Below are 25309 nucleotides of genomic sequence, written 5' to 3' on the forward strand. Positions count from 1 at the left end.
GCACAAACTACATTCTCACTGAGAAACGGAAAATCATTGTTTTCTACCCGCTCAAACGAGTGCCCAAATTTTTCCAATTCACCAGAACCTAGCATAAACGTACTCATCTAGTTTTACCGATTTTAAGAGGATCATTAACTGCCCTATTTGTACGAAAAATACACAGAAAGTGACAGTCCAAAGTCCAACCCTTAGCCAAAATCATGTACTAAACATCTTCAGGGCAAAAGGAAAGACAGCGGAGAAGACACCGGAGAAGCAACTTTGGGAGCTGTGCCGAAGCCCAGCCAAGGTTGGGGCGCCGCACTGCTTTCCAGCCCCCTGGCTTAGCCGCCTCCTTCCCCCTCCGCACCCACTTCTCCCCTAAGCGGCCGGGTCGAGCGCTCCATCTTGGCCCCGCCCCGGCCCCGCCCGAGGCCCCGCCCCGCCGCCGACGTCAGTTGTTGTGTCTCGGCCCGGGCAGGGGCCCCGGCTGGTCCTCTGCTCCCGAGGCGACTGTCGCGGCCTCGCGAGGTGGCTGGGGCGTTGGGGACGGCGGCCGAGACCCGCGCCGCCCATCTGAGCGGGGCGGGCGCTCCGTGGCTAGGAAGCCGCCCCGGGGCCGCCCAGGGAGCCGTCTGGGGCCTATTTTTGCTTTTCTTCTTCAGGACCGTCGGCCCGCGCGCCCTATTTCTCTCTGCAGAGACCGCGACGCCCCCTCCCGGGCCGGGCCGCGGTGCCCGCCCGCCTGAAAGGCGCCGCCCGCCGGCCTGAGAGAACCTGGAGCCGCTGTCGCCGTGCCCGCCGCGCCTCTCGCGGAGCCTGGGCGGCCCGCGGGGCCTGGGGCCTGGGCGTCGGGCGCGGCGCTGCGGCGGCCGCTCCTCCCCGCGCTGGGCCCGGGGCCTGGCCGAGCGCCGCAACCTCCTGACCGGCCGCCGGCGGCCGGCGGCCGGCCCCAACCGCCTCCCCGGCTCGCCGCCCCTCCGGCCCCGGCCTCCCGCCAGGACCCAGCTTCCTTTGTGGATCTGAATGATTTTGGGGGGCCTCCTCCCTCCCTCTTGAGATTACGGTGCTGGAAGGCCGGCCCGCCACCTCGGTCAGTGCCCCCCGCCCGGGTAACGTCCCTCGTTTTGTTCCTCCCCGCCGGCCCTCCCCCGCCCCGCTCCTTTCGGTGTTTGATGGGTTTTTTTAGTTTTTGCCCTTTTATTTTTCTCGTCTCCTGACTGGAAGGCCCCGCGCGAGGCTCTGCGCCCGGGCCCCTCCTCGTCTTTTCCTCACCCTCGCACAAATAGCCAACCCCCCAGCCCCCCGGCCGGCGATGGCGCGACAGTGAGGGCGGCGAGGCCGGACCACGCTGGGACAGTGCCCGCGCCCCGGCGGGCGTGAGCACACACTCCCCCGCTCTGCGCCCCTTTTTCGTCTTCCGAGCTCTCTGAGAAGAGAGAAGACGCAGGGGAAGATGTGGCTGAAGCTCTTCTTCCTACTCCTCTATTTTCTGGTCCTGTTCGTCCTGGCCAGGTTTTTTGAGGCCATTGTGTGGTATGAAACTGGCATCTTTGCCACCCAGCTGGTGGATCCGGTGGCGCTGAGCTTCAAGAAGCTGAAGACCATTCTGGAGTGCCGGGGGCTGGGATATTCAGGGCTGCCCGAGAAAAAGGATGTCCGGGAGCTGGTGGAAAAGTCAGGCGAGTATCGGGCGCCCCTGGGGTCCCCTCCACCCGGTGGAGGGGGCGACTTGTACTTCCTCGTACTTGGTGGTTCCTCCAGAATGAGGCATTACCTGGAAGGGTTAAGCAGACTACTCCGAGAGCTGTCCAGGTTTTCTTGGGGGGAAGAAAAAAATCCCAGTTTTGAGAAGGGGGCTGGAATTATTTGCACGGGTGTTGCTGTATCTTTTTAAGGTGTGTTTGTTTTTTAAATAACATATAAGTGCAGCTTCTTAGCATTGTTTACTAAGAAACAATTTTTAAAAAAATAGGGAATGTCAGCTGGTTACAGACAAACTGGAAAGCACTTTTTGTCGGTTGAAATTCACAGGGATATAAGAAAAGGAAAACCCCAAAAAGTTGTCTGTAGATAGCATTATTTGTCACGATAGTAATCATAGCGTTATAACAGGAGGGGGAAATATTGGAATTCTTAATATTAAAGAGGAATTTAGGGCTAAGATTTAAATTTTAAATCATGAGTTTAAATATAGAGAAAGTGTAAACTGTACAGCATTAGCTTTTCATACTTCAAGTTTGGTGAAAATAAAGTGAATATGTTTTGTGAATGCGTATCTTGGTTTTTTTTTGGAAGAGTTTATATTTCTTTCAGCATTTAAAAAAAATCCTTACGCCTTGGATGTAAACTTTTCTTTTTCCTTTTAGAAGTCACAGATACAGCTGCATCAGCTTAAGTGGTTTGAGAAATAGAATGGAAATAGTGCTAAGAGAATATTTATTTAACATCTTAAGCAGTGCATTGTCAGTGACTGTTGGTTTGGGGGTAGGATTGAATAAGAAATATGGTTAATTTTTTCACCCCTGGACAAAATATATCTTTGTTTAGGTAAATGTCCTAGAAGGGGAATGTACTGTAGCTTGAGAAAGACATTCTGGGTTGCTGTAGGAAGCAGTTGAAACTGATGGTTATCTTTTTTGTTTCAAATATATCTGCTGTGTCTTTTACAAGACAGTTTTTTTTTTTTCCTTATTTAGTACCCTATAGCCATTGTTGTGGGATAGACGAGAATACTAACTCCAGAGGACTTTAGCACTACATATTTGCCAACCTTGAGGGTTATCAAATTTGTATCTCACTACAGGGGTAGAGGAGGGGACCGTCTGTAGATGCGATGCTTTTTTTAAGAGAAGACATAAAATCCATTTTTTTTCTTGCCTCTTGTTTACTGACTGGTTTATGGTGACTTACTTCTACCACAGGGGTGGGGGATGGGAAATGGAGTAAAGATCTCTAATAAATGAATTTTCTAGGTTTAGAAGTATCTTAACTGCCAAAGCTAAATCATTTCTCATGGTAAAAAAAAATTTAACAACACTTTTTCTTTTGACTTTTATTTAGTGTTGCTTTCTTTGGGCCTAAAAATACTTGTCGCTTCGGGTGTACAAGGAATGCACGTATCATTTAAAGAATACACACAGCCCACAAAAGTATGACTCAGATCACACATTTTATAGCAAAGAAGTCTTGATATAGCAATTTAACTTTATCATTTAAATATTCGTTGTGAACGATTTTGCTGCTGTCATGCTTGTTTTCACATTTAAGGCAAAAATTAAAATAATTCGACATTAGTGTTTACTTTTTTTTTTTTTTAAGATTTTATTTATTTATTCATGAGAGACAGAGACAGAGGGAGAGGGAGAAGCAGGCTCCCCGCGGAGCAGGGAGCCCGATGAGGGACTCGATCCCAGGACCCTGGGATCATGACCTGAGCCGAAGGCAGACGGTTAACCGACTGAGCCACCCAGGCGTCCCTAGTGTTTACTTTTTATTTGATGATACAAGCTCTCAATTTACACAGTAAATTTGAGTATGAATGTGGAGGTTTTTTTTCTTATAGGTAATCTTTTGTATCTAACCTTCAAGTCTTATAAACCTTATTGCTATTTTAAGCAGGTGGAAATGGCAAATTCTGTAAACCCATTTCTAAATCTTGTAAGTTATAAGTATATAAATCATACTGTTTAAAAATTATTTGAAGCCCGGCATGTTATACACAAAACTAAATAATACTGTGATGGCTTTTTGGACTGACCAGGAAATTAAGTAATTTCCTAACAAATTATGTGATGACCGCACTAGAATATAAGCTCCATGAGAAGATGGATTTTTGTCTGTTCATTTTTGCCTGACACGTAGTAGGTTTTTATGACATTTTTACTGAGTGAATCTTAAATGGGTAGGTATATTCAGGTTCTGCTTTTCTTTTCTATAGACTGAAATAGAAGTACTGTGACATGATTTTTAACAGTGTAAAATGGAATTAATCATTGAAGTTAGGAATGTAGAATTTTTTTTTTTAAGATTTTATTCATTTGAGAGAGAGAGAGAGCACAAGCAGGGGGAGAGGCAGAGGGAGAGAGAGAAGCAGACTCCCTACTGACCTGGAGCTCATGACCTGAGCCCAAGGCAGATGCTTAACCCAGATCTGAGCCACCCAGGAACCCTGAGAATGTAGAATTTTTGAAATCTTACTAGTGTTATTTTTTTCCTTTCTTCAGGTGACTTGATGGAAGGTGAGCTCTATTCTGCACTCAAGGAAGAAGAAGCATCTGAATCCATTTCTAGTACCAATTTCAGTGGTGAAATGCACTTCTATGAGCTTGTAGAAGACACAAAAGATGGCATCTGGCTGGTTCAGGTATCAGAAACAGTGACAGAAGTGAAATTATTTTTACCAGACTAGTATTCACCAGCTAGTGACACTTCTGTGTACTTGTGTGATGTTTCTTAAACATAACTCAGTCCTCATAGGGAGGCTCCAGAGTCCTCTGAAAGAGGTTTTGCAGACCAAGGAAAATGAGAAGTGAAGAGAGGGGGAAAGGAAGTTGTGGAGAAAGAGAGTCGACAAATCCATTGTAGTTGCTGGATCTTCATTAAAGTTAAGAAACATGGATATATTCCTTTTGTTGAGCGATTTGCCCTGTTTCAGTTTTGGTTAACCAGTTTTTAATTCAGTGATCCAAATGATTTTTGTATCTAAAGGAAGAACCCTGAAATAGAAGTAAGAAAATCCTGCTATTAGAGAAATAGCCAACTTTGTGACTATAGAGGACGAGATATTGTGGGGAGTGGTGGGGAGTGCTCATTACTCTGCTTATGAAATTGGTGAAATGATAATTTTAAACCCTAAACTCTTGTGATATCAAAACTGTGAAAATTAATTAGCATATTAGAGTTGTAGAGCTATGAAAGGCCTAAAAAATAGTCTTTTATGCTTCGCAAAGTGTGCTTTATGTACCACTGATGGTAAATGAGTGGGCACACATTATCATTTAAGGATTTTAATGCAAATTAGAAAATTCAATATTATATTGAACATGTCATAAATATGATTTAGGGCAAGGCTAAAGTTATTTAAATTGTTAAAAATATAAGATCACTTAAAGTAAAATATCAAGTAAATTAACAGCATGATTTTGGCTAACATTATGATTATTGAATCAGGATCAAATCCCAGGACCCCGATTTCTTGTCCAGTATTCTTGTCATTTCACACTGGGGTTAGCTGTTTGATTCAGGGTATAAAAATCCAAATTGCTCCTTCGTATTTCTTTCTGAGGACAATGATGTCAAAATATGGTAGAAAAAGCTAGGAGTTCAGAGAACTTAGATGCAGATCTGGTCCTGTCATAGATTTGCAATATAATTATGGATAGACAGATTTTCTGTTGTACCTGGCCTCAAATAAAACATATACCTCTAAAGAGGATGGAATAATACTGTGGTCCACGGAGCTAAAGATTAAAGAGTTGAGGTTTGGGAATTCTTTGGGTGATTACATTAGCTATTCATGACTTCCCTTTACATGCAGTCTTCCTATTGTGTTTGACCTTTTACCTGCCAAATAATCTAAGTCTGTAATTTTTAAATACAGCAAAGGGAGAACCTGGGAGGTTATGGGTATAGTCTATACATTATCCATCAAATTCTACTTTATTTCTCTGTGAATTAATTGGTATTAGAAAATAAACTAGCATCTCCAAAGCTTTAATTTATAAGTAAATAGTTATTCCATTTCCTTTCCCAGATATTTATATCTGATGGTCTGATCAAGAAAGACTTGTTGGCTTTGATCATTTTTAGTTTTATTTACTGAGGTTGAGTTGAATAGCCTGTCCCATTTACCTGTATTCTCTGTTTAAATGTTTGTCCATACATTGAATGATTCCATAGAGATGAATAATAAATAGATGCTGAACACCTTCCAAACTTGGAAAAGCCATTTCAAAAGTCTAAGTATATTCTTTTGGTATATAGGATTCTACCTATAGATAATTAACACATTCTGGTTCAATAATTAACATATATTCTAGGCTTATAAATGATATACTGTTCTTTAATTTTTTTTTTTAAGACTTTTTAAAAAAAGATTTTATTTATTTTTTTGAGAGACAGAACATGCACAAGCAGGGGAGGCGGGGCAGAGGGAATGGGAGAAGCAGACTCCCGGCTGAGCAGGGAGCCTGATGTGGGGCTCGTTCCCAGGACCCTGAGATCATGACCTGAGCCCAAGGCAGATGCTTAATCGACTGAGCCACCCAGGCGCCCCCACTGGGGTTCACCTGGGTGGCTCAGTCGGTTAAGCCTCTGACTCTGGGTTTTGGTTCAGGTTATAATCTCACAGTTGTGGGATCAAGCCCCTCATGCGAACGTGGAGCCTGCTTCAGATTCTCTCTCCCTCTCCTCCTCTGCCCCTTCCTCTGCTCTCTCACTCTCTCTCTCAAATAATAAAATCTAAAAAAATAATAAAGATAAACATGGATTAAACTCTGTTAATAAGTGACAAAATTCAAATAGTTTATTTAGCAGTTAGTTGTATGCCAGGCCCTGGAGATAGACTAGGAACATACACCAGGCTAAGTCCTTGCTCCTCAGGCAGCTCACATTCCAGTTGAGAGACGTATGCAATAAATAAGTAAATATTTAATATAGCATCAAGTTAGTAAAAAATGCTAAGAAGAAAAATAAGGAGACAGAGAGTGGCAAAAAATTCTGATAAGGGGACACTTGAATGAAATGAAGAACAAATAATAAATGATAGTGAATGTTAGCATTATAAATTCTAATCACTAAATTATTTTCCTCTGAAAATATTAAATAAGCCTCACAAGGTATTAGTAGTTGAAAAATGACTCCTAAGAAAAATGGAATGTATGTGGTTTTCCATGTGTTCGTGGTAGTAGGACATACATTTAATTTTTCCAGTGACCTTCAGGATTTGTACTGATCGCCAGTGTCTGGCTTGTGTCTCTTGGAGCCAGTCGCTTACATCTGTCAGATGGCTGGCTTGCATTAGAAGAACAATCTCTGGCAGGACAACTGAGAAGATTGAGATTGAAACCCTGTCTTCAGGCATTCTGAAGTCACCAGCTAAGCTAAACAGCACAGACAGTGGTGTAAGCACTTAAAAGAGGGCTGTTGGTTTTTTGTTTTTAAATTGAAAATGTCTGTTAGAAACAAGATTAAGTATTCTCTCGGTTGCTTGTCATTCTTTCAGCTTAGGTCATATTTATCTAATCTCTTTTGAAGGATAACTTTTAAAATTCTGTTCTTAGTAATTTGAATTATCATTCTTTTCTATTTATTTTAAAAGAAGCTGACTAATTTCAGTTTGCCCTGTCATTTTTTTTTTTAATTTTTGATTATGCATAGATCCCGGCCAGTTCAATCCTCTTCAGATTGCCTTTATTTTAGGTATGCTGTGTAAGAAATATTTAAGCACATCAGAATTCTTTCTTTTCCTCCCATTTTTCTAATATCATTCCTTACTCCTATGAATTATGGTTTTCTTTTATATTTATTGAGAAAAAAATGTAGTTAGATGGCATATAGTTGATAATTAGCACTTTAGGCTTCATAAATCATGTCACTGAAAGGATGTCTGGATTTACTTATTTAGAGAAAATGTGACTTTAATAAATGGGTATATGACTTAGCTATTCCATCACATGATCAGCTCATTATTTTTCTGGGATGGATTGGTAATCTAGGTTGATTATCTTTTTTGGTGACACCAATGTGGAATGGTGATACTACATGAGAAAAATTGAATTTGTACAGTTTATTTAATTCATCCTATATTTCTTATAATTTCTATCTTCTGTGCAATTCATACTTTTATTTTCTGCATGATACATGTTAATGGCCTTTTTATCTTTCTCTTAATTGTTTTAAGATATATTAATGCTCATAAATTATCCTTACATTGAACCAGAGTATTAGGATGCTCCTTTTCGTGTCAAGTTTTTCCATGTCTATCCTATATTCTCTGTAATATGAGGTGAAAAGAACTAATTTTAGTTTTCCAGGCAGCAACACATATGGGACATCTTTATCATCAATATACTATGTAACCCATGGAACAACTGAGTCCTCTTTTTTTCCTAACAGTTCTTTCTAACATTCTAAGTTTTCCTGCTTTGTTCCTAACCTCAGCTCATATCTCTCATCAGTTATTTATCTTTTGGTGTTCTGGATTCTTTGGTTTTACCACCACCCAATCTTCTGAGCATCACAAATTGAAGACGGTTATTGTTTTTTTTTCTCTCTCTCTTCAGAAAACTCTTAGAGAGGCAGATGGAGCAATGGCTAGGCTTCTGAAATGGAAAAGTTAGCACGCTCTTTGGGTTTTACGGGTTCATCCTTGTCTTAACATTTGTATTTCTCCTTTTTGACCTTGTTCAATGAAGGACTGTGGTATTTGTTCCCTACTGTCTTTATCCCCATCATAAGGAATTTACCGTCACTGGAATTGAGGTAGCAGTGAAAAGCATCATGTGATTTAAAGTAAAGCTTTGGGTCAATATTTACTGAAGTATTATGTTACTATATTTCCTGTTTGGGTAAAAAGAGTTAATAGCTATCTTAAAACTTGTTTAGCTTTGTTCTAGACAATAGTTCTGTCCCGGGAGATTCTAACCTATTTATTCCTTTCTTGACACTACTCTGAAGGTAAAATACATGGCAAGCCATTTTATCATTTATTTTGTACGGTGAAAAACTTTTATTTCTGTTTATTCATAAAGAAAGCTAGTGGGGATACCAAGGAAATAATTAAATGCCATTGAATTTTGTTTCTGTCAATCACTTGTCCTCACTTTTAATGATTTTATACAATTTGCATATATTTATTTAAGTTGGTCTGTGATTTTTAAAGTAGAAACTCCCCATTAATAATGAAATATTGGGGGATGCCTGGGTGGCTCAGCCGGTTAAGTGTCTGCTTTTGGCTCAGGTCATGATCCCAGTGTCCTAGGATTGAGTCCCGCATTGGGCTCCTTGCTCAGCAGGAAGCCTGCTTCTCCCTCCCCCACTCCCCCTGCTTGTGCTCTATCTCCCTCTCTCTCTTTCTCTGACAAATAAATAAATAAAATCTTGGGGAAAAAAATAATGAAATACTGAGAGCTGCAGAAAATACCATAGCCCAGCACTCCTGTTCTATGGAGTTTTGTTATTTAATTTAGCCTAGATTTATATGGCAGATGTTCTGATTAGTAATAAAACCCACCTCTAAAAATTAGGCAAAAGTATATGGTTTTTTTTCTTATACCAATATAACACCTATAATACATGTGGAAGGGAATAGACAATAATCTGAGGCCTAGTTTTTCTTTGTAAGTTTAACTGGACTACACAAGGTTGACATCAGAAAATATGGGCACTTAGCATCACACACTATTCGACACAGTTCCATGCGTGATGTGCTGGAGCCAGCTCATACTGCTTCATGAAGGGTGATTGTTAACATCTCTTCCCAGCTCCATGTTTAGAGATAACATGTTGGATGGGGCGCTTGGTTGGCTCAGTCGGTTAAGTATCTGCCTTCAGCTCAGGTCATGATCCCAGGGTCCTGGGATCGAGCCCCATGTCGGGCTCCCTGCTCAGCGGGGAGTCTGCTTCTCCCTCTCCCTCTGCCTGCCGCTCTCCTGCTTGTGCCCTCTCTCTCTCTCTCTCTCTCTGTCAAATAAATAAATAAATAAATAAATAAGATAACACGTTGGTAACTTGAAATCACCATATGGTAGTATTTATACCAAGGAAATCAGCAAGTAATAGAAATAAGAAGTCCCTTTTTCTCTTGGAGAGCTAGTTGTTAAACCTCTACCCAGCAAACCACTGGTTCCATCCATTCATCTAACCATCTAACAAATATTTATTGAAATCTAATGTGTGCCAACTGAACCTTAGGATTAGCACTGAGGGCACAAAGATGAATAACCTATAGCCTGTGCCTTAAGACAGCTTATAGTATGGTTTACTAAAATGTGTAGACCAGTAAAAATCTTAGTATATGATTATCTTTCAGCTGAGTTAGATGGCCCGTGATGGTGCTAGCATCTTGAGAGATCCTAAAGAACTCTATTAGATAGTGAAGTGGGACCTAGGAAAATTGTGGTAGTTTTTTTTCTGGAAAAAGTATATTTTTAAATTCGTTGAATTGAAAGTCCTTATGTCTGACCGGGGTCAAGAACATTAATATGCGGGGCGCCTGGGTGGCTCAGTCGTTAAGTGTCTGCCTTCGGCTCAGGTCATGATCTCAGGGTCCTGGGATCGAGCCCCGCATCGGGCTCCCTGCTCCGCGGGAAGCCTGCTTCTCCCTCTCCCGCTCCCCCTGCTTGTGTTCCCTCTCTCGCTGTGTCTCTCTCTGTCAAATAAATGAATAAAACTTAAAAAAAAAAAAAAAACGTTAATATGCAATTGCAAAGCAAGGTACTATTTATGCTAATGTTTGTCCGGAAAGTATTCCAGATGAGAGGTTGCTAAGGAAGGGACTTATAACAGATACCAAAAACTTGGTGGCTTTAGAGAACTTGTATAGTCAGAAGTAGAAGAATGAAGTTACTAAGCTGTAAAAAGCTGAAATAGTTCAGTTAAAGATAAATATTTAATGAGTACCCAAATGATTTAGGCACTATACTAGCTGCAGGAAATGCAATGGTGAGCAAGTGTAGGGATGCCAGTTAGAGAGGCAGATACCAGGGAAGGAGGGGGGAAAGATTCCTTTACTTCCAGCTTATGCTGCCAACTCTGTTCCAGACTTGGAACTTGGGCTGTACTTTCATCTAGTTTTTTTCTAGTCTCTGAAAATATTCCCCACAGAGAACACAATATCTTTCCTGAACTGCCGACGAATATATCTCTGCTTTTAGGAAGACCAGCAATGTGAGTGCCTCTCAGAATCATCGTGCATACTTTTGGATATGAGCTGTAAGTTGGGAACTCTTACTGGTGTGACACAGTAGTAATAGGCTTAGAGTATTTGATTGTGCCATGTGACTCAGCCAGATGCGTTATTTTGTGAAAATACTAAATTTTTAGTAGTGGTTTAATTCAGCCTCTACAAAATTTAATTTATGCTAAACCTTAAGTTGAATACTAGAACTATATAGGGCATTGAACAGAGCAATTTCTAATTGCATAAATATAACTTCAGAGTCAAATAAAATGCTTTCATGCAATGAATGCCTAGGGGAGTTTTCATTTTTGTGAGGCTCTCTGTGTTAGGGGTCATTAAACTCTTCAAAAGCAGGCGTGGGTACAGCTTGCTGAATAAATAAGGCCCTGGGGTTAAACATTGTCATGTACCTGCTCAGATGTCCTACCTCTGATCACAGACTTCTATTTTCTGTGCTGTAACCAGCAGTGCCTGCCAATGACCCCCTCTCATTCCTACTTCCTTTCCTAGCACTGGAGCTCTTGGAAGTCTGAAAGATACCTGTAAAGTGGTCAGGATATTCACTGAAAGATGCCCCTAGACTTAGGGCCATACCTTACATTGATTAAAACAACCTCTTAATTAACCCCTTGATGCAATGTCATTATAAACACTGATCTGAAATGTTTGGGTTATTTGCAGCCTTGATCAGGAAATGGGAGTGAAAAGAAGTTCTTTAAGAATTCTTTTAAAAAGTAGGGAGTATGGTGGTATGATTGCACAGAGACTTCTCAAACCTTCTCTAATCTGAAAAATAAGTCAAGATTTCTTTGATTACTTGATGGAAACAAGAACTACCATATTGACTCTTGAGTAGTAGGGGGAAAAAGAAAAGAAATGCTTGCCCTGCTTTTTCTTCCTGATTATTCAGATAAAATATATCCAGCCCTTTTGGACCATGGAAAAATGAGAGCTAGGGACTTAGTGGGTACCGTAACTGGCGTGAACCTCCTCAGAAAGAGCTTTCATGTCCTCAGATTGCCCTCTTCCCAGTTACCTCCACCATCTGAGCATTTGAATAAATGATTCGTGTCTCCCTCAATAAGGCCTTTATTTTCACTAAAAAGCACACAATGAATCATGGAACACTACATCAAAAACTAATGACGTAATGTATGGTGATTAACATAGCATAATAAAATAAAAATTTTTTTAAAAAGCACATCAAAACCATTTGTTTAATGCTTTCAATTGTGTATGCGTTGATGTATTTATGAAGCATCAGAGTTTTTACAAAATGTTACATGTAGCATGTATGTCTCTATAGATGTGGGGATGATGGTAGCAATGGTATATGGCAGGGGTTAGTGGACATAAAGTGAATTTCAAGTCATTTGTCACCACCACATGCTCTCTTTCTGCTGTCCTTGAAATTTATTAGGCTTCCCAGCAGAGGGGCCACAATGAGGTAGCTATACCACTCTTGTTTCTCCCAGGGGTACATATTGGCACTCACTTCACACGCACACCTGGGATTTCATTTCCTGGAGGCTTTGTGAACATGAAAATGGCCCTTCTTCCCAGAAAGGACCCCAGAGTATAGTGTTGTAATTTTGAATAGATAACATCAGTTACATAGCCTTTGTGAAAATAAACTTGGCCTATATACCCTAGGTTTAAAATAAATCAAACAGATGGTTTCGTGAAGACTTTAGACATTTTGGCTTTCCTTTAAGTTCCCATTTAGTTGTTTTTGTGTTTTTGTTCTTAACATATAATTTTGTTTTTTACTGGTATGTCTGTTGAAGTCCTGCCTTCATTCAGAGCAGAACGATTAGGGAATAAAAGGAAAAGGTGTTAACGATTAGAAAGGCTAAGAAGCCATGACACATTTTGAAGGTTAACTTACAGTTTTCCTTTTTCCTTTTATTTTTTAAAAAATCTTTTACTTCTCCCAATCTTGGTTGTGTTTGAAAGCTATTTGCAAGTTTGAAGTAGAAGTTCAAGAGTGTAGAATTCATTATGGTAACTTTTTTTTTTTATATGTTAGATCCTTTTCATGATTGTTAAGAAAAAGCCTTTGAAGTAAGAGTATTCATTTAGTTAAAGCATAGTTTAATAGAAAACATATGTTTGACTCTTGGCTCCATAATTATATTTTTAAAAAGTGAAATTTGAACTCATTGAACCCACATGTGATAATTTCTAGGAAGCTTTATTTACATTATTGTTTAAAATTTTTGGAGCATAGAAATGCCTCCAAAGGCCATTTTCTTCCTGTGTAACTTATTTCTAGAGAATAGGCCTACAGGGTGGAGAATGTGGCTAGCTTTTTAATATGGTTTTGATTCCCCTCGATGTAACTGCCACAGAGTGTGGAATTTTAATGCACTGTATTCAGTGTTTTAAGCCTTTTCAGTTGGGCAGTTGTTCCTTCTACGAGAATTGCAGTGGTAATATAACTGGGAACAGAATCTTTTTCCAAAGATAAAGATGTATTATAGATAATAACTGGTTGGTTTGACTTCATTTTAGGTAATTAAAGTTTCTGTTTGTTTGTTTTTTTCTGGGCAAATAGGTCATAGCAAATGACAGAAGTCCCTTGGTTGGTAAAATCCACTGGGAGAAAATGGTGAAAAAGGTGTCAAGATTTGGAATACGAACAGGCACTTTTAATTGTTCCAGTGACCCCAGGTGAGTTGATTAGGCAATTCTTAGAATTTGAGTTCTGACCAGAATTGTTTTAACTAATGAAGACAGTGATATTAGAAGCCTATTTGAACTGAAAGCTAATTATGTTTAGCACACTGTTAGTTACACAGGTGCTTGATTAATAGTTTTTGATAGATAAACTGGCAGGTACTTACTTTCCTTCTGAGAGAACTTTCTCTCTCTATTCCATTCTTCTATATTCTTTCTAACGGGGGTGACTCTTGAGTATGTCTTTAGTCCTTTTGGTTTCAATTTTCTTCCCCAAAAGACTGTAGCACATTTATAGCTTTGTACTGATTGAAATCTTTTGTCATAATTCTGACCTCTAGTTTGCGTGAGGACACTCATTTCCATCTGCCTTACCCCTAGATGTGTCCTTTTCTGTAAACCCAATGTCCAAATTCAGATTTCATTCTTTTTTTCTTTAATCAGACAGATACCCTTTCTACCTTTCCTTTTTCTGTTCTTTACTGTTGTGTTTTGTTTTGTTTTCCCATTTTCTCAGACAAGAATCCTTGCAGGCATTTCTCTTTTCTTTTGTCATCATCTCCAGTATTTCATCTGTTGTGTTATTTCTTGTTTCATTATTAAGTTATTTCTTTGAAATGCTTTTTATTTCAACTTCTAGTGCCATCAAGTTTTAACTTACATATATTCATTCATTTAATTACTCTTTCAGTAAATAGTTCATAAAAGATTAGCATGTACAGCATGTTCTGTTTGGTGCTGAGGAGGGGGCATATGATGTATATGTAGAAAACCTCACAACATTAGGTAGTTTCTAAGGTAAGAAATACACCTGACTTATCTATGTCCCTTACATGTGGCCCCAATGGGAAGCCCATTAGTGGTAGAAAACCCTCCTAAACTGTTAAACATCAGATTTTCCTTTCTTCTTTAAGCCCATGTTTGCTTTATTTTACCTCAAGATTGTTTTGCTGGTATTACAGGGTGTGATCCACACCTTAAGGTGTAGAATCCCCTAAGAGTTGGAGATAAGAAGGAAAGTTCTTGTATCTACTAACTCACAGTCTCCTCATCTACCCACAAAATTCACATTCTCTTCACCACAGAATCTTGATCATATTCTAATGCCTTTTGTTGAAATGTCCAAAACAGCCTTAGTGTTAATGTTCTAATGAAAAGGAAATCGTTGTTATTTTTGTCCTTTGTTTATCAAAGACAATTGCATTTGGTGTGATCCCATCATTCCCAAATAGACTCGGAGTGAAAGATCTTTCTCTCCCTTACTAGTGATTGCAATACCAGAACAAATGATAATGCCAATATTTTGATTTTTTTTTTTCAGGTAATGCCAAAAGTCAGTATCACTATTTTTTTGAAAAATATTCAGAATTGATTTTGTAAAAAATCTGTGAACTAATTAATACATTTCAATACTGTAACTTATAAATATATTAGAAAATATCAAGTAAAAATAAATTTACAAAATATAAAGGTTAAACACATATTACAGTCTAATATAAATTGTTACATAACATTAAGAATTCAAAAATAAACTAAGCAAAACAGAAAATGATAATCTATTAACATGAAAAACTAAAGGAAATAGTAGTGTTTGACTTTTTTGGATGTAATCTTATAAAGCAAGATGCATCAGAAGTATCATAATTGAGTCTAGCAGATTTTAATGCAAATTTTTCTAGCTTTTCTTTGGAAAAACTCTGAGTCTATACTAGCTGAAGAATGGTAAAGAGATACATTTAAGCAACTTCCATTTATTTTCCTCTAAATCCTTCATCTTCAAATAATCTCACCTCTTATTTATGATGGAACAGGTCATTTTTTAGCCAATTTTGATTTTTTTTGTTGATTGCATCTATTATTTTTTGTTACTAAAACACTTTTAGGGGCACCTGGGTGGCTCAGTCCATTAAGCATCTGACTTGTGATTTCTGCTCAGGTCATGATCTCATGGGTCATGAGATCGAGCCCTGTGTTAGGCTCTGTGCTAAACGCAGAGCCTGCTTGGGATTCTCTGCCTCTCCCTCTCCTCCTTCTCCTCCCTCTGCTTACGCATGTATGGTCTCTCTCTCTCTCTCTCTCTCTCTCAAGTAAATAAATAAAATCTTTTTAAAAAAACACTTTTACTTCACCTTCATTTTCATCACAAAGGTGAAGATTTTGATGCATAGTTACTCGTATCAGTTTCAATATCATTATATTCATGTTTCCTTTTATTGGGAAGGTCTTACAACTAAAGTAAGAACTATTCTTGCCATAACAGCTGTGCTTAGTCAGGATTATTTTTTTTCTTCTTTTGAGGATTTTGGAGATATAGAAGAACAAAATAGATATAGAAAAGTGTGTTCAGAGTGTCAATGCAGGGTCTCCTGGGTGGCTCAGTTGGTTAAGTGTCCAACTGTTGATCTCAGTTCAGGTCTTGATCTCAGGGTTGTGAGTTCAAGCCCTGCATTGGGCTCCATGTTGGGTATGGAGCCTACTTAAAAAAAAAAAAAAAAAAAAAAAAAGGAATGTCAATGCAGGGTGTAACTGGGCAGGGAATAGTGTTTTTCAGCAAGTGTTTTAATCGTATGTTGAATAATTGGGTCATCATCTTGATTTCACATTTTTAGAAACACCAAACTCTCTACTCCACTGTTTATACTGCTTTCTTTACCGGAGTTCCTTCTCTGGGGTGGCCTCTGGGCAGCCTCCTCCGGTGTGCTGGTCGCATTGTACAGCAGTACTTTCCTGACTTGGTTAGCTCCCCTAAGAATATTCAGGACCACCACCTCTGGGCAGTACCTGACTCTGTTGGGCAACAGTTTTAATTTCTTTCCCCGCATACTCAGCTTGCCTGGCCCAATTTCTCTCATTCCCCAACCAAGCAATATAGCTTACAGGGCTAAAAAGCCCTCTGGTATGTCTATTCTCTTTTCTTTGAGAAAGTAGAAAACACGATGGGGTGTGTCTTTAAGGAATTAGAGAGGTGGGGGATAGTAAAGAGCAGATGGAAAACATTGTAATTGCAGGAGCTGAGTGGCAAGTGGGTCAGGAGGGCTTATGGTGAGAGTAAAAGGGTAGAGGGCCTGTGGCATAAACAGAGAAGGGAAAGTGAAGGGGAGGTTGGAGAGCAGGCCTGGAAGGCCAACGAGGCCAATAACCTCTGAAGAAACCACATTACATAAACAGAAGTACTAAGGTTTCTTTTTAAGTACTGAATGTCACACAAGAAACTGGAGTAACAAACTCACTAAACATGTTTTCTATCATTTTTAGTCTTCAAATTCTCTGAGATCTCAAAAGGTTTAGGTTATTTTCATGGTATTATCAGTGTGGAAGGTTAAACCTTAAAGCTATCACCTAAGTGTAAACTGAAAAGAAAGCACATGATACATTTGTTTTCTTACATGAAGAAAAGTATGCACTAAGACCTTCTTTGCCTGTTTTACACAATAAGGTTTTCTGTTAGAAAGATTGGCATTTAATTTATGGCACAACTCAGAAGCCAATATTCTCTGAGGTAGTTATAGAAAGATAAAAGAATGATCAAGAGTAGAAATGTGTCATCACAAGTATCATATTAAGTTTAAAAATTAAAGCTACTTAAAGAAATTTAAGATGTAAATAAGGCAATTATCTATTTGACTTGTTGCTTTTGGGGGTGGAGGGTAAAAATAGAATTCATGTCAATGAGTTATTACTTTGCATTATACAAATACAGTGTTAAGGGTTTAAAGATACTGTCTTTGTAGGAATTCATAATTCTCAAACCATTCCACTTAAAGCAATATTGATATTAGTGGAATCTACGCTGTTAAGGAAGCAAATCAACTCAGCAAGAAGCTGAATCATGGTCTGTGATTCCGAGTCACCCAGATAGTTTCTCAGAGTTGTTACTAACTTTGTCTTTATGACATAACATGCTATCTTGATTTATCTGAAGTTATATCACAAAATTCCTGAGATACAACTAATTGTATTATCATTATAAAACCATATGACCTATGTTGAGACTTTCAATCTGATCATATAAATGTGTAATGTGCTTATTTTAAATAAAATATAATCCATGCTGGGACACCTGGCTGGCTCAGTCAGAGAAACATGCGACTCTTGATCTCAGGGTTGTGAATTTGAGCCCCACATTGGGTGTAGAGATTACTTGAAATAAATAAAACTTAAAATATATATTTATACACACACACAAACACACACACACACAATCCATGTTTACTAAGTAAAGCATAACACTTATGATTTTATGATTTTTATATTTTGAATAGCAAAATAAGAAATTGGACATTTGTTACCATCCATTTACAAATCTGTAACGAACAAAATGTACCTGCATGGTAGATTTTCTTTTTCCCATCTTTATTGAGGTAAATTTACATATCATAAAACTCCACATGGTAGGTTTTTGGAAAAAAAATACCTTTTTAAAAAAAGGGAAATGCTGCACTTACAATCTCTCCACTGTCATACAACAACTTTTTATTTTTCAGTATTTCATTTCTCATCTAGTTTTTTAGGGGGAGAGTGATGTCACAAATAATATAGCAAGAACTTGTCCATTTCCAAAAGGATTGGAGTCATGACCACACTGGTTAAATCTAAATAAATGGGGGCGCCTGGGTGGCTCAGTCTGTTAAGCGTCTGCCTTCAGCTCATGATCCCGGGTCCTGGGATCGAGCCCCGCATCAGGCTGCCTGCTCAGTGGAGAGCCTGCTTCTCCCTCTGCCTCTCACCCCGCTCATGCTCTCTCTCGCTCTCGCTCTCTCTCTCAAGTGAATAAATAAAATCTTTTTTAAAAAAGTCTGAACAAATGATTGAATTTTAGTTAAATTCTTCTATACTTACCTACCCTCTAACTGAATCTCTTCTTAATCTGAAAACTTACTTTGTTTCATCTGTATTAAATACTCTTCTTCATGATCTTCATTAAGGAGATGAAAGAATACAAAAAAGTATGGGACTTGCTCTTTCTTAGGTGAGCTTTTGTATGGATTACTTTGTAACCGTGCCTGCGTGCATCAGGTATTGGGTAGGTGCTTGGGTTAATAAATGGGTACAGCATGGCACCTACGCTCAAGGAACTTGCATTCAAGTCAGGGACTCAGCATGTAGGATAATCTATTCTCTCTTCTTTGCCCATTTGAATCTAACCACCTTCAAGACCTCATTCAGTTCCCAAACCTTTCAGGAAATCTTCACCAGCTCAAACTCTCAGTGATACTCCTTTTTTTTGAACTTCTTTTTTGTTATTTAGTAATTTAATATATATGGTTTTATACTTCTGTTTTGTTTCCTTAATAGGATTTTAAATTCCTTGTGAGCAGGAATTATTTTCTTTCTTTTGGATCTTATAAGCACATAATGAAGTAGTAGGTACATAATAGATGCTGAAGTATTTGCTGATTTCCTTGACTAAAGCCTTTTCTTTAAAAAAAAAAAAAAAGAGATATGAAACAAAACTACAAAAAGAGAGCTTGCTTTTGTTCTTGTACGACTGCCAGGTATTGGTATTACTTTTGATTATTTGGAGGTTATTTGGTTTTGAGGAGAGAGTATCTTTCAGTGCCAAAGAAATTTGTTAGGGGGAAACAAATTGTGCAATAGTGAAGATGAGCAAGCTAGCTCATCCATGAGCCTACCTTTTACTTACAGTTTACTCTCTTACAGATACTGCAGGAGAAGAGGCTGGGTACGATCCACACTCATTATGTCTGTCCCACAAACAAGCACTTCTAAAGGGAAAGTCATGCTTAAAGAATATAGTGGACGCAAAATTGAAGTAGAACACATTTTTAAGTGGATAACTGCTCATGCAGCTTCTCGGATCAAAACCATTTATAATGCTGAACATTTGAAAGAAGAATGGAATAAAAGTGATCAGTATTGGGTAAAAATATACCTATTTGCAAACCTTGACCAACCCCCAGCTTTCTTCTCTGCACTAAGTATAAAATTTACCGGAAGAGTTGAGTTTATTTTTGTTAATGTGGAAAATTGGGACAACAAGAGTTACATGACAGATATTGGTGTATATAACATGCCATCATACATTCTTAGAACTCCTGAAGGAATTTACAGATACGGAAACCACACAGGTGAATTTATATCCCTTCAGGCCATGGATTCATTTTTGCGCTCATTGCAACCTGAAGTAAATGATCTGTTTGTTTTGAGCTTGGTTCTAGTTAATCTTATGGCTTGGATGGACTTATTTATCACACAAGGAGCAACCATAAAGCGATTTGTGGTTCTCATAAGCACTTTAGGGACATACAATTCTCTATTAATTATTTCCTGGCTACCTGTGTTGGGCTTTTTACAGCTCCCTTACTTAGATAGCTTTTATGAATATAGCTTAAAATTGTTGCGATATTCCAATACAACCACACTGGCTTCATGGGTAAGGGCAGACTGGATGTTCTATTCTTCACACCCGGCCCTGTTTCTCAGTACATACCTTGGACATGGTTTACTAATCGATTACTTTGAGAAGAGACGGCGCAACAACAATGATGAAGTCAATGCCAATAACTTAGAATGGTTATCAAGTCTGTGGGACTGGTACACCAGCTACCTCTTCCACCCGATTGCTTCTTTTCAGAACTTTCCTGTAGAATCTGATTGGGACGAAGACCCTGACTTATTCTTGGAGCGGTTAGCTTTCCCTGACCTTTGGCTTCACCCTCTGATACCAACTGATTATATAAAAAATTTGCCAATGTGGCGATTTAAATGTCTTGGAGTCCAGTCTGAAGAGGAAATGTCGGAGGGTTCTCAAGATATTGAAAATGACTCAGACAGTGAGAGCACAGACACTTTTAGCAATGAAAAGGAAGTATTTGAAGATAAACAAAGCATAGTTCACAATTCTCCAGGAAGAGCAAGTCACTGTGATGCTGAGGCTTGTTCATGTGCCAATAAATATTGTCAGACCAGCCCATATGAAAGGAAGGGGAGGTCATATGGATCATATAATGCTAATGAAGATATGGAACCTGATTGGTTAGCTTGGCCTGCTGATATGCTGCACTGTACTGAATGTGTAGTTTGCCTAGAGAATTTTGAAAATGGATGTTTGCTAATGGGGTTGCCTTGTGGTCATGTGTTCCATCAGAATTGCATTGTGATGTGGTTGGCTGGGGGCCGACACTGTTGCCCTGTTTGCCGGTGGCCTTCTTATAAAAAAAAGCAGCCATATGCACAACATCAGCCCTTGTCAAATGATGTCCCATCTTAACCATGTGCAATTTGTCCTTTATAAGCTTTGAGTATCTTACAGCTTGCCTTTTTAATGTTAGTCACAATGTTTTTGTGGTTTGAAGTTTAGTTTAATGTTAGTGCAGTGACAGGAAATACACATTATGCTAATGTTGATAATTACTTGGTTGCCTTGTGTGTCAATTGAATGCATACTTAATTGTAAAAATTTTTATTTACAACATTGGAAATTCAGAAGTTAATGTTTTTTGTAAGCACAAAAGAAGTATGATAGAAATTTATCCTAGCAAGACTTTACGAGGTAGGATCAAATTCTAATGGAATTGAGGCAGTTTCTAATCCTAAATGTTTCCTCCCTTTTTACAATCTCTGTCCAGCACCTCTTGGTTAAATAATGTATGCTCTGAGACATGAAATTAAAACAGACCTATGAAATAAATTATTTTAAAACCAGAAGATTACAGTTTTTCCAATGTTAAATTGTTTTTGATGAGGTGACTGAATGCTATAGGTGTTTTGCTGGTTTGTTAATTTCACAGGTAAGTCAAATGGAATCCTTGACTCATGAGGAAAAACAAAAAGATAAATTATGTTGCTTATACTAGCCAGAGGTGACATTAGTCAGCCTCTTAGCTTGGTTAGCGTTGATGGGAAGGAATTTCATGGTGGGCTCTTTTTTTTAAGTATTAAGTCGTTCATGAGTAGTATATTAATCTAAGTAAAATCAACTATACCATATTAGCCACATGTTGATTACTTATGTTTTTCCTAACTTTGATTTTGAAAAATTAAAAAACTACAGAAAAATTGGAAGCAGTACAGTGAACATCCATTTCTCTAATTCACCAAGTGTTGATATTTTGTTACCTTTGCTTTATCTTCTCTATGTGTATATTTATCTTTTTTCTTTTCTCTGGTTTGTTTTTTGTTTGTTGCTGATCCCTTTGAAAATAAATTTTAGTCACCCTGATTCTTCTTTACCACTGAATATATCACCATGTATCTCCTAAGAACAAGAACTTCTTTTTACATAACCACCATACCATTATCACACCCAAGAAATTTATTAACATTGACTCAGTAATATTTAATATCCAATCCCTACTTCCCACTTGCTTCCAAAATATCCTCTATATGTTTTCATTTTTTTTTTATTGTGAACCTCAGGCAAGGTTCATGCATTGGGTTTGGGCTTCTTCTTTTCATCCTTCTCTCTAAAAGCAGTTCCCTGCCTTTTTTTTTTTTTTTAAGTCTTTCCTGATAAATTTTTGAAGAGTACAGGCTAGTTGGCTTATAGAATGTTCTACATTCTGGATTTGTCTGTTTCCTCATGATTAGATTTAAATTAATATTGCCTGGGTGGTATCTACCTCCCGTTTGTATGACATCAGAAGACATTTTGTATCAGTTTGTCCCATCATTGGTGAAGCTAAATTTGGTTAAAGTAATATCTTTCCATTGTAAGATACTTTTTTTTTTTTTTTTTTTTAAAGATTTCATTCATTTATTTGAGAGAGAGAGAGTGAGAGACAGAGAGCATGAGAGGGGGGAGGGTCAGAGGGAGAAGCAGACTCCCTACCGAGCAGGGAGCCAGATGCGGGACTCGATCCCGGGACTCCAGGATCATGGCCTGAGCCGAAGGCAGTCGCTTAACCAACTGAGCCACCCAGGCACCCAAGATACTTTTTCACTTAAGAGGGAACCTGTGAGGCTATGTGAATATCCAATTTTTAAAAAAATTTTTATTCCAGTATAGTTAACATTCAGTGTTATGTTAGTAACCCAATGGTTTTAACATCCACTGATGATTATTAGTCTAAATCAGTTATTAAATAGGAGTTGTACCATGGTGATTTTCTTCTTCTTTTTTTTTTTAAGAATGGTTGATTTATTAGAGACTGAGCGTGGGGGCAGGGATGGGGTGGGGTCAGTAGGGGCAGAGGGGGAGAGAGAGAGAGAATCTCAAGCAGACTCCCTGCTGAGCGTGGAGCCTGACTCAGGGCTCAGTCCCACGACCCTGAGATCATGACCTAAGCTGAAATCAAGAGTCAGATGCTCAACCGACTGAGCCACCCAGGCGCCCCATAACGTGGGGATTCTCTAATTGCATCCTTCATTCTACATTTTTTAGCTGGCATTTGTGTGTGTGTGTGTGAAGAACAGCTATTTTTCCATTTTTCTTTCTCACATACTTTGAATATTACTGGACTTACTGTCTTTTTATATTCAATGTGTTAAAATTCATTATTTTTGATTTCTGAATCCCAAATTTGGTAAGTGGGAGCCCCTCTAGGCTCTTCTGTGCTATTGATATATCCCTTTCAATCTTTTTTTTTTTTTTAAAGATTTTATTTATTTGACAGAGAGAGATACAGCGAGAGAGGGAACACAAGCAGCGGGAGTGGGAGAGGGAGAAGCAGGCTTCCCGCGGAGCAGGGAGCCCGATGCGGGGCTCGATCCCAGGACCCTGGGACCATGACCTGAGCCGAAGGCAGACGCTTAACGACTGAGCCACCCAGGCGCCCCTATCCCTTTCAATCTTGAAGTGCTTGCTTTTTGACACAAGGTGTCCCAAGCTCACTTTATATTTTCTCTGGCCCAGCACTGTGATCAGGTCTGAGTTTCATGGTGCACTTTTAAAATCTTTTCTTGACTGCCCCCCCCAAATGGTAAGAAAATATAATTTTCTTACTCTGAATTACTGCTGGGTTACTAGCAGAAACTTTTTTTGTTTGTTTGTTTCATGGTAGACGGAGCCTCATTTTCATACATTAATGAAAATATTAAGGACCAGCCATTAATATTTGGGAGCTCTTTTAAATTTTTAAATAAAAATGCAAACACTGCTCCTTGTGCTTTTAATTTTCTTTTGAAAAAAGGTAATCATGTCCTAGAGTTCTGCCGTTGGTTCACTGCTCTTTCATGTTTTCAGTGGATGTCCCCAGTCTACATGGCCAAAGTCCCCTTCCCACGTCTCCAGTTTTATATTCAGCCATCTGCTGAACAGCTTCTCCTGGGTGCATTTCAGTACTTAGTAAAACAGCTTTTCATTTTCTCCCCTACCCCCAGTCCTCTTAGGGTCCTGATTTCAGTCAATGGGTCATAGACCCATAATATTGTCCCATTATGAAATTACACAAAAGTATAGACATTTTAAAAGACAATTAAAATTTCTCCATCCTGGGGCGCACACGTCACACATTGGAGACTACTACCCTAGAAGATAAACCACAATCTCCTTACAACCAGCTTTCAAGGCCCTTCATAATCTTCCTGGTTGACTTCTTAGAGACATCATCACACTCTGGACTGCTTATCTCTCCAGGCCCATGCTCTGGTTTTTCTCAGTTTGGTGCTTTGCTCTCACCTCTACCTAGTGTTCTCATCCCTTCTCTGGTTTGTCTGGCTAGATCCCACCTCATCCAGAAATTCTACACCCTCCTACCCATCTTTTCCTTCCCCACCAGGCTTATAAAGAGACAAAGATATCTACACTGAAAGCTCAGGCAGCTGTCATCTTACTCAAGTGATCAAACTTAGTATCACCAACAATGGAGCAGATTGATACGTGCCCTTCTTCTAATCTTAGTGGTATCTTGCCCTTTCTTGGTACATGCCCTTCTTACATTCCACTGATACCTTGCACACGTCTGTCATACTTAACTGCATTGTCTTGAAACCATGCATGTGCGTCTTTTGGGTGAACTACTTTAAGGGAGCACCTGTGCACTAATCTAAATATCCACAGTGCAGGGCATAAAATAGATACACATTGTGAATGTTAGACACATAGTAAAAATAATACAATGAGGGGCACCTGGGTGGCTCAGTCGGTTGAGCAACTGCCTTCGGCTCAGGTCATGATCCTGGAGTCCCAGAATCGAGTCCCACATCGGGCTCCCTGCTCGGCAGGGAGCCTGCTTCTCCCTCTGACCCTCCCCCCTCTCATGCTGTTTCTCTCTCACTCGCTCTCTAATAAATAAATAAATAAAATCTTTAAAAAAATAATAATAATATAATGAAATTGGGGAGGAAATAATTGCCAGAGGGTCAGGTCTCCAGGGAAGCTTGACTCATCCCTTAACTGTTAAGCATAGCAAATAATGCTTTTGTCAGATTTTCCTGGAGGTGGAGAATTGAAGGAAATATTCAAGGTTGACAGACTCTAAACTTGAACTGTGTTTAAAAAGAAAGTTCGAATTCGTAGAGCAACCTATTGAATTTAATGAACTAAATTTTCCAAGTGTGTGGGCTTTGTAGTTACTGAACGCTGGTTAACTGTAATAGTAGGATACCTGATTGTGTTCTGTTCAAAAGTTTTTCTACAGTCTTCTCTCATGTTTTTGTGTAAGTCTTTCTTTAAGGATAAGAGATCCCTGAGGGCAGGAGTAATGCTATAACCTACTGTTATATCCTTAACATATTAGACCCAGAGTCAACATTCAGTAAGTAATTATTGGCTTGAATTTTAAAAATCTATTTTAATTTTGCCCTTTACCAAACTTTTTACCACCCATCTAGTGTAGGTAGAAA

The 25309-nt window shown here is 39.0% G+C and overlaps 1 protein-coding gene across 1 annotated transcript; it reads left to right on the forward strand.

Moving 5' to 3' along the window:
* Positions 1 to 923: 923 nt before the first annotated feature.
* RNF103 (ring finger protein 103) lies at positions 924 to 21747 on the forward strand. Its single transcript, XM_021697778.2, has 4 exons — positions 924 to 1664; positions 4209 to 4348; positions 13443 to 13558; positions 19226 to 21747. The coding sequence occupies exons 1-4, from the start codon at positions 1439 to 1441 to the stop codon at positions 20793 to 20795; spliced, it is 2052 nt and encodes a 683-aa protein (XP_021553453.1). The 5' UTR covers positions 924 to 1438; the 3' UTR covers positions 20796 to 21747.
* Positions 21748 to 25309: the final 3562 nt, after the last annotated feature.

The sequence above is a fragment of the Neomonachus schauinslandi genome, chromosome 10 (genome assembly GCF_002201575.2).
Source record: "Neomonachus schauinslandi chromosome 10, ASM220157v2, whole genome shotgun sequence".
Lineage (NCBI taxonomy): Eukaryota > Metazoa > Chordata > Mammalia > Carnivora > Phocidae > Neomonachus > Neomonachus schauinslandi.